The sequence below is a fragment of the Herpailurus yagouaroundi genome, unplaced genomic scaffold (genome assembly GCF_014898765.1).
Source record: "Herpailurus yagouaroundi ecotype Mexico unplaced genomic scaffold, PumYag 222, whole genome shotgun sequence".
NCBI lineage: Eukaryota > Metazoa > Chordata > Mammalia > Carnivora > Felidae > Herpailurus > Herpailurus yagouaroundi.
In genome coordinates this window covers 17706256-17715221 of record NW_024412453.1, presented here as the reverse complement: position 1 = coordinate 17715221, position 8966 = coordinate 17706256, and the positions used below count along the sequence as shown (strand labels likewise).

General features: G+C 59.1%; 1 protein-coding gene and 1 long non-coding RNA gene across 3 annotated transcripts in view; both read left to right on the top strand.

Moving 5' to 3' along the window:
- The window catches only part of LOC121019669 (uncharacterized), a 6530-nt gene extending 4874 nt beyond the window's left edge, over nucleotides 1–1656 (top strand). The window contains exon 3 of the long non-coding RNA XR_005785729.1: nucleotides 1554–1656. This is a non-coding gene — a long non-coding RNA (uncharacterized LOC121019669). The remainder of the gene's footprint in view (nucleotides 1–1553) is intronic.
- A 1269-nt stretch (nucleotides 1657–2925) lies between these two features.
- TBC1D24 (TBC1 domain family member 24) lies at nucleotides 2926–8706 on the top strand. 2 transcript variants are annotated; one of them, XM_040459353.1, is made up of 7 exons: nucleotides 2926–3999; nucleotides 4637–4654; nucleotides 5138–5296; nucleotides 6386–6449; nucleotides 7435–7530; nucleotides 7745–7967; nucleotides 8338–8706. In XM_040459353.1, exons 1-7 carry the CDS (start codon nucleotides 3035–3037, stop codon nucleotides 8490–8492), a joined length of 1680 nt encoding a protein of 559 aa, XP_040315287.1. In that variant the 5' UTR covers nucleotides 2926–3034; the 3' UTR covers nucleotides 8493–8706. The 2 variants fall into 2 exon arrangements, with proteins under 2 accessions (XP_040315287.1, XP_040315288.1); XM_040459354.1 differs by lacking the exon at nucleotides 4637–4654.
- The last annotated feature ends 260 nt before the right edge of the window (nucleotides 8707–8966 follow it).

Below are 8966 nucleotides of genomic sequence, written 5' to 3'. Positions count from 1 at the left end.
GGGGGGGGGGGATGGGCTAAATGGGTAAGGGGCACTAAGGAATCTACTCCTGAACTCATTGTTGTACTATATGCTAGCTAATTTGGATGTAAATTTTAAAAAATAAAAAATAAGACAAGTTAAAAAGAAAAAAGCGTTGTCAGGGCACGTGGGTGGCTCAGTGGGTTAAACGTCTGACTTCGGCTCAGGTCATGATCTCACAGTTTGTGGGTTCAAGCCCCACATCGGACTCTGTGCTGACAGTTTAGAGCCTGGAGCCTGCTTCAGATTCTGTGTCTGCCTCTTTGCCCCTCCCCCACTCACGCTCGCTCTGTCTCTCTGTCAAAAATAAGTAAACATTAAAAAAAATACATAAAGAGCAGTGTCAACTGATATGTATCCAAAAGAGCCAGAAGCCGGGACTCCACCAGACCCGGGCACCCGGTGTTCACAGTGTTACTTACAACAAATAGCCAGGAGGTGGCCGCAGCCCGTGTCCACTCAGAGATGAGTGGGTAAGCACAATGTGTTCTGGTCACACAATGGAGTATTATTTGGCCATAAAAAGGAATGAAATTCTGGTAAATGGGGGGGCAGGACACGTAGGTGGAGTGCAGAGGTATCTTGGGACAGTGAAACTACTCTGTATGATTTTGTAATGAGGATACGTGTCATTACACATTTGTCCAAACTCCTAGAATGCACACCGGGAGCAGACCCTCATGAATCTGCCGATTTTAGGTGATGATGATGTTTTAATGCAGGTTTCTCATTGGACCAGATGCCCCACTCCCCTGGGGGGTGTTGACGAGGGAGCGGGTATGTGTGAAATCTCAGTACCTTCCTCTCAACTTTTCTGTGAACCTGCAACTGCTCTAAAAAATAATCTTAAAAAAAAAAATCCTGATACATGCATGCTATAAACATAAATGAATCGGGGTGCCTGCGTGGCTCAGTCGGAGTGTCTGACTTCAGCTCAGGTCATGATCTCATGGTTCGTGGGTTCGAGCCCCTCATGGGGCTCTGTGCTGACAGCTCAGAGCCTGGAGCCTGCTTAGGATTCTGTGTCTCCCTCTCTCTCTCTGCCCCTCCCTCACTTGTTTTCTCTCCCTCTCAAAAATAGATAATAAACATTTTAAAAAATTGAAAAAAAATAACCTAGATGAACCTTGAAGGCATTATGCTCAGTGAAATAAGCTAGTCACAAAATGACAAATGTGTGTGATTTCACTTCTGTGAGATTCTTAGAATTGTTGCCTTGGTAGAGACAGAAAGGAGAAGGGTGGGCTCCAGGGGCTGGGGGAGGGGGAGTCCATGCGTCCTGGGGGCAGAGTCTCAGCTGGGAAGACGAAAGAGTTGTTGGCACGGTGGTGGTGAGGGCACAGTGTGACTGCGCTTCCTGCCACGGTTCCGTAGACTCAGAGATGGTTACCCTGGTAATTCTACATATGTTTTCCCACAGTGAGAAAAACCACGCTGCACCGAGGGGCTTCTCACATATACAGCTTTTAGGCTATAATTCTTTAATTTCCACTCCACGTTTTTAAGGTACTATTTCCTTTTTGTATTTTCAGATGAATGTTACAGATGCAGGAGAAACTGGAATGATCTGGCCATCTACTGAAACTTGCTGAAGCAAACCGTTATGACGTCTCTGGACCCTGTACTGTCCCAGGCGGAAAGGCTAGTCTGAGGTGCGTGGGCATACGCTGCTCTTGGGTGTGTCAGCACACCTTCCCTGTGTGCAACGTCCGCCTGGATCTCACTAGTTTCCCGTAATGGAGAGACAGCACCAGACCCCCCAGTGTGATACTTCTGGCTCCTGTGGACCCAGAAATGTCTTAATTTTGAAGCAGTGACACCTTCTGTTTCTTTCTCAGCCCTCCCGTTTACTCCCCCACAGCAAGTCTTCTCTGGAAGGCCTACCTGAAACTCAGCTGGCGTTTCTAGAAAGCTCAGGGCTGGCCTGTGGCTTCTGACCCAGGGCCGGTGGGGCAGAGCAGTTGTGTGGTGCCGTGCTCGGCGCAGCTGCAGAGGCCCGGAGCCTTAGGGAGTAGACACTGGGCAGCTTTTAACTGGCTGGGGTGCTCCTGTCCAGCGAGCCCCCCCGCCGCGGTGTTGGGGGGGAAGGAGGGCTGGGGGGCCCGCCTACACCCAGCAGAGAGCTGTCTTCAGCAGGATCTGGCTGGCCCAGCCCTTCTGGGATCTGAGCCTTAGGCTCTCATTACTCAGAATCTGTGTGATCTACTCCAGTAACTGCATGAAAAGAAGTTCTACTCCAGAGTTCATAGTGACTTCTCAAAATATCCACTCATCTTGTTTTTCTTTAAATGTTTGTGTATTTTGAGAGAGAGAGAGAGAGAGAGAGAGAGAGAGAGAGAGAGCGGGCGGGAGGGAGAGCTAACAGGGGAAGGAACAGAGAGTGGAGGAGACAGAATCCGAAGCAGGCTCCAGGCTCCGAGCTGTCAGCACAGAGCCTGATGGAGGGCTCGAACCCACAAACCGCGAAATCATGACCTGAGTTGAAACCAAAAGTCAGGCGTTTAACCGACTGAGACACCCAGGTGCCCCTCCACTTGTTTTAAGTAGAAGCCCTCCTAATACTTCTTAGAAAAATGAAAATAAAAACATGCTCTTTAAAATGTGAACTTTCGGGGCGCCTGGGTGGTTCAATCGGTTGGGCGTCCGACTTCGGCTCAGGTCACGATCTCACAGTCTGTGAGTTCGAGCCCCGCGTCAGGCTCTGTGCTGACGGCTCAGAGCCTGGAGCCTGCTTCGGATTCTGTGTCTCCCTCTCTGTCTGCCCCTCCCCTGCTCATGCTTTGTCTCTCTCTGTCTCAAAAATAAATAAAAACATTAAAAAAATTTAAAAAAATGTGAACTGTCGTATATGGTTAATATATAACCTATGCGTACATTAAGCCTGACTTTCAATCCGACAGGGTACAGGATGGCAAAGAGGTCAGCAGCAAAGCCTAGGAGACGGGGCTGGGGGATTTAGCTGCTCCGTGCCTCTCCCGGCAGCCTGGGATCCCCGTGCTGGGCGCCCCGCACCATGGATCCCCCGGGCTACAACTGCTTTGTGGACAGAGACAGGATGGACGCGGCCGTGCAGGACCTGGGCCCCAAGGAGCTGAGCTGCACCGAGCCGCAGGAGCTGAAGCAGCTGGCTCGCCAGGGCTACTGGGCCCGCAGCTACGCCCTGCGGGGGAAGGTGTACCAGCGCCTGATCCGGGACATCCCCTGCCGCACGGTCACACCGGACGCCAGCGTATACAGCGACATCGTGGGCAAGATCGTGGGCAAGCACAGCAGCAGCAGCCTGCCCTTGCCCGAGTTTGTGGACAACACGCAGGTGCCCAGCTACTGCCTGAACGCGCGGGGCGAGGATGCCGTGCGCAAGATCCTGCTGTGCATCGCCAACCAGTTCCCCGACGTGTCCTTCTGCCCCGCCTTGCCCGCGGTCGTGGCCCTGCTCCTGCACTACAGCACGGACGAGGCCCAGTGCTTTGAGAATGCCTGCCGCATCCTGGCCTGCAATGACCCCAGCCGGAAGCTGGTGGATCAGAGCTTCCTGGCCTTCGAGTCCTCCTGCATGACGTTTGGGGACCTGGTGAACAAGTACTGCCAGGCGGCCCACAAGCTGATGGTGGCCGTGTCAGAGGACGTCCTGCAGGTCTACGCGGACTGGCAGCGCTGGCTGTTCGGGGAGCTGCCCCTCGGCCACTTCGCCCGCGTCTTCGACGTGTTCCTGGTGGAAGGCTACAAGGTGCTGTACCGCGTGGCGCTGGCGATCCTCAAGTTCTTCCACAAGGTGAGGGCTGGGCAGCCGCTCGAGTCAGACAGCGTGAAGCAGGACATTCGCACCTTCGTCAGGGATATCGCCAAGACCGTGTCTCCTGAGAAGCTGCTGGAGAAAGCATTTGCCATCCGCCTCTTCTCCCGGAAGGAGATTCAGCTCCTGCAGATGGCCAACGAGAAAGCTCTGAAGCAGAAAGGCATCACCGTCAAGCAGAAGAGGTAGGCAGGCCCCTTGGGGCCTTGGGTGTGGCCCGCCCCTGGGTAGGTGAGGGGCCCACTAGGGCAGGGCGTAGGTGGGATGCGTCCTGGCGGCTGGGGCCTGAGCCAGTCCTGCCAGGCTCCTGGTCTGCCTCCTGGCAGCCAGCCCTGCGTGGATAGGAAGCCATGGGAGTGAGGAGGGGGCCTTCTGGCTACAGCCACAGGCTGCTCAGGCAGCTGCGGGTACAGAAGGTACAGGGAGGGTCCTGCCTTCAGGGTCGAGGCCGGTGGCGGAGACGGACGCTGGATGCTGACCATGGAGTCAGAAGGTCTGGCCGTGGGCCCGGCTGACTGCCTCAGATCATTTTAAAGCAGCCCCTGCTCTGTCCCCCATCTGGGGTCTGTGCTCCCTTGCCGGCTGCTCTTGCGGCTGCTGGGTATGTCCCCCTGCCCTGAGTACCGCCCCTGGGAAGCCAGGCTGGGAGGGGCCTACGGTGTCCCAACACCATCTCGGCATGACCGTGCCCTTGGTGTGGAGGCCTTTCTCCTGGGCCAGAGGCAGGTTCGTCCTGGCCATCAGTATTTGCCACTAACCTGTCCTTGTCTGTTTTGTTTTTCTTCCTCTTCTCTGTGTCCGTTGCTTCCCCCTGTTTTTCAGTGTTTCACTTTCTAAAAGGTAGGTCTGGAAACCATATCTTCCTTCCTGGCTTTTCTCCATCTCCCGTCCTGGCTGTCCCAGGGCCCAGCTGCTTTCTCTGGCTCTTGGGGCTGGGTTTGGCAATGCTGCCTTAAACCCTGGCTGCTCTTCAAGCTCTCTGTCTGTCTGTCTGCTCAGCTGCCTCAGACATGCTGTCTGTCCGTGCTTGGCTGGCTCTGAAGCATTGTCTTGTCAGAGCTGGCTCACTCAGTGTCCCCATTCATTAGAGAAGACGTGCTTCTGTCCCCACCCAGGTTGAGTGCTCTCCCCTCCGTAGCTGATGGGAGCGGGGCTCCAGGGCTCAGCGCCATTCCCCCAGTCCCATTTCCTTGTTTCCTCGGGAATAGCAGAGAAGCCCCCTTCAGGCATAGCTCATGCGAGAGGCTCCGCAACGCTCCCGGGCGGGGGGCGTGGCCAGGGCGTGGTCAGGGCTGCACTCTGAGCCCTCCCCACTCTCCCCAGGCAGTTTGTGCACTTGGCGGTGCACGCGGAGAACTTCCACTCAGAGATCGTCAGTGTGAAGGAGATGAGAGACATCTGGTCGTGGGTCCCTGAGCGCTTTGCCCTCTGCCAGCCCCTCCTGCTCTTCTCCTCGCTGCAGCACGGGTACAGCCTGACCAGGTAACACCCGGGAGCCCGGCAGCGGCCCAAGGCACGGGCTCCAAGGGCCTGACACATGGGAGGATGGAGCAAGCCGTGGAGACACCCCGGAAGTGTGGGTAGTGTCTGGGGATGGGCCCCGGGATCTACCTGCCTTTTCCTCAGGGGCCTTAGAATTGAGAGCCCCTTTTTCTGGGCTTCTCCTACTCCCCGGCCACCCAGACTTCAGGGGTCGCTGGCCTGAATACACAGCACTAATCCAGGCTCCTGTGTAGGTGTGATGACCCTGGGAGGTGGAACCCCCACACAGGAACTTCATCCTAGCACAGGAAGACCTGTGGCGGTAGGCCCTGGGCCCCTGCTGCCCAAGCCCCACCTGGCTGGTCCACAGCTGAGTCCGGGGTGTCCCTGCCTCTCGAGGCAGCTCTGCCAGGTTCGGCCCCAGTCAGCCTTAGATGGCAGGTCGCCTCAGGAGCTTCTGGCTCAGGTCACAGGTGACCCCGCAGAGGTGACATAGGCAGAGCTGTCCCAGCCCACGTGACTGTTACAGCATAGCTAAGGACACGTTCACCTGGTCCCTGCCTCTGTGCTGTGTGGGAGGCCTGCTGTGGGACAGCCAGGCTGGGCCACCAGGGATGCCATGAAGGCTCCGGGCACTTGGTGCCACCAGGATGCTGTGTCCAGCCTCCTCGTGCACTCCGTGACCCACAGGCTCAGCCCCCCCCCGCCGGGCACCCGTGAGCTTTCTGAGAGCAGGTTCCTCGGGTTTTGCTTCCCTGAAGCTCCTGACACGTGGCTGGGCCCGCTGAGGGCCGTCCGTCATGCGGCTTTTCCCCACATTGCAGCCGCGCTGACGGTCCTGGCCAGCTGACTGCTCGGCCCTGAGGCTGCTAGGCCCGGGCTCCGTCTTGGCTAAGAAATGTCTGGGCCAGGGTGCTGCCGGGTCCTTGGCCACCACACCTGGTCCCCAGGAGATGAGGAAGCACAGTTCCCAGACCCGTCTCCCCCAGACAGCCTGGGCTTCTCAGATGCTATGGGTGCCAGATTGCTGTGGCCAGAGGTGGCACAGAGGTGGGATGGAAGCCTGGCATGTGTGGTCTTTGCCCCCAGGTTTTACTTCCAGTGTGAAGGACATGAGCCCACCCTCCTGCTCATCAAGACCACGCAAAAGGAGGTGAGGAGAGGCCCTTGCCACTAATGAGCCTTGGGGCGGGGGTGGGGGTGCCCCCCTGAAGCTTCCACCCAGGCTTCCTTCTCTTAGGGGCGCAGAGTGGAGCCCACCCTCCACAGAGAGGTGAATCCAGCCTCTCCATCTGACCCCCAACCACCCAGGGCCTCCCGCTTCCCTGGGGGGCTGGCTCCAGGCCCCTGCTGAGCAGCCTGGTGGCACAGAGCCTGGCTTCAAGGAGCGAGCCCTGCACAAATACCCCGTGAGCAGGGCCCTGCCTCCACCCATGACAGGCGACTCTCAGGGCCCTGTCCTCTGCTAAGTGCTCTGAGGCACCCAGGGAAGTCGGAACTCACGTGCCCCCATCCTAGGGGCGTGTGCACACGGTAGAGGGTCCTGGTTCTCCCACACCTGCACCCACGGGAGTGGTAGGTTCCTCACCCGGTTCCGGGTTCCGTGTCTGGGATTCCAGGAGGAGCCTGGGCGTCTGCACTTTAGCAGGTGACTCACTGTCAGACGCTTCGGGCAAAGCCTGCAGCCACGCCGCCTGCAGCCCCTCCAAGGACTGAGTCGGCACTTTGCTGGCTGGCTGGAGGTTAGGGAACATTCTCGAGCCTCTCAGGGTCACCTCTCAGAAGCTTCTGTGTAAGGGGCATCCCTGGGGTTGATGCCCAAAGTCAGAGTGTGGAAGTGGGCTCATTCCCATGCTTGAGGGCCAAGGAGGGAAACAGAAATATCCCAAACACGCTGATGATGGCGGAGGCAGCCACCCACCCACCCTCACTGCCCGCCCCATGCCCTGCAAACTCTGACCTCCCCACCCCACTGTCCACCTCCACCCTTTCCCCTTGGGCACACCAACAGCGCCCCCTATCGGTGACCACCCCGGGGGTGGGGGTGGGGGGGGTGGGGGGGTGGTCCCCAGCAGGCTCTGAACGAGGGTGCTCCTGCAGGTGGGGCACAGCCTCACACCACCAGCCTTTCTCCCCAGGTGTGTGGGGCTTACCTGTCAACAGACTGGAGTGAGAGGAACAAGTTTGGAGGCAAAGTGGGCTTCTTTGGGACGGGAGAGTGCTTCGTGTTCAGGGTGAGTGTGTCCGGCTGGGGGCCCTGCTCAGGAGACCCTGCCTCCCACTCCTCCTAGTGCTCCCCCCACAGAGTGCCTCCCCACGTCCTTCTTGTTTGTGATCCATCGACAGGCGAGCCTCGTCTGCCCGGTGCAGTCGGCTCCCCGGCCCGGGCCCCGATAAAGATTGGTGGGGGGCGTGTGCCTGTGACTCACGCTGCCCTTGCGCCCTCAGCTGCAGCCTGAGGTCCAGCGCTACGAGTGGGTGGTCATCAAACACCCGGAGTTGACCAAGCCAGTGTCCTTGGAGGCTGCTGCCACTCCATCCTCTCTCGGCCGCCCCACATCCTCAGACCCTGCCGACCGCCTCTCGCCCTTCCTGTCCGCGCGGCACTTCAACCTGCCCTCCAAGACCGAGTCTATGTTCATGGCTGGGGGCAACGACTGCCTCATCGTAGGTGGGCGCCTCCCCGCACTCCAGGCTGGGCTCCTCCCTGCCCTCGGCCACGTAGCCCAGGAGATGGGTGCGAAGTCGTGGGGGGGAACCGAAGCCCCTGCCGTGGCGGGTGCCTCATGTGAGGGACAGGCAGAGGAAGAGAGCCGGGACTGTTGGGGCTGGAGTGGGTGCAGGGGTGGGAGCGGGGATCAGAGGGTGCACGGTGGGGGCCCCAGCCAGGGGTACCGAAGGCCAGCCCTGTTGTTTTAGAGAAGTCTCTGGCAGGGCTGGGGCGGGGTCCCCATCCAAGCGGGGCTGCTGAGGAGCAGGAGGAGAGCCTCTAGGGGGCAGTGCTGGACAGAGGGACAGACGCTGACCCCAGCATCCCACAGGTGGAGGGGGCGGCCAAGCGCTCTACATCGATGGGGACCTGAACCGGGGCCGCACTGGCCACTGCGATACTTTCAACAACCAGCCCCTCTGCTCTGAGAACTTCCTCATCGCTGCCGTGGAGGCCTGGGGCTTCCAAGACCCCGACACCCAGTGACAGGCCTGCGCACGTGGGGACGGAGCTGTCACCGTGGGGTGGGGGTGGGGCAGTGGCCCCCTCTTCATGGGGCAGGCAGTAAAGGAAGAACCCCCCTCCGTGTGGTGGGCAGCATGTGGGTGCAGCTGGGGCTCTGGTGCTGGGCTGGGAAGGGGTGCCCGGACCTCAGCTGGCTGAGCCTTGCCCTACTCAGACCTACGCAGACTTGCTTGGACTCAGGCTCTGCTTCTCTGTGGAGCATCCTGTGCCCAACGCCTGGAAGGGGCTACATCTTGCAGCCCCTGAGTCTTAGTCCCTTGGTGCGGAGATGGGGACTCCGAAAGGCAGAAGGAACCTTCCGGCAAGTGTGGGTCCATGGCGCCCCCTGCTGGGGCCTGTTAGCACGGCTCTGAACGGAGCCCTGAGGCTGCCACCTGGTGGGCTGCTGAAGGGGGGGGGGGGGGGGGGGGGGGGGGGGGGGGGGGGGGGGGGGGG

Bases quoted from the DNA above. Each gene is read 5' to 3' on its own strand.
- TBC1D24 (XM_040459353.1), top strand. From the start codon at position 3,035: ATGGATCCCCCGGGCTACAACTGCTTTGTGGACAGAGACAGGATGGAC. The intron at 7,531-7,744 runs GTGAGTGTGTCC...TTGCGCCCTCAG, and splicing joins GAGAGTGCTTCGTGTTCAGG to CTGCAGCCTGAGGTCCAGCG. The intron at 7,968-8,337 runs GTGGGCGCCTCC...AGCATCCCACAG, and splicing joins CAACGACTGCCTCATCGTAG to GTGGAGGGGGCGGCCAAGCG.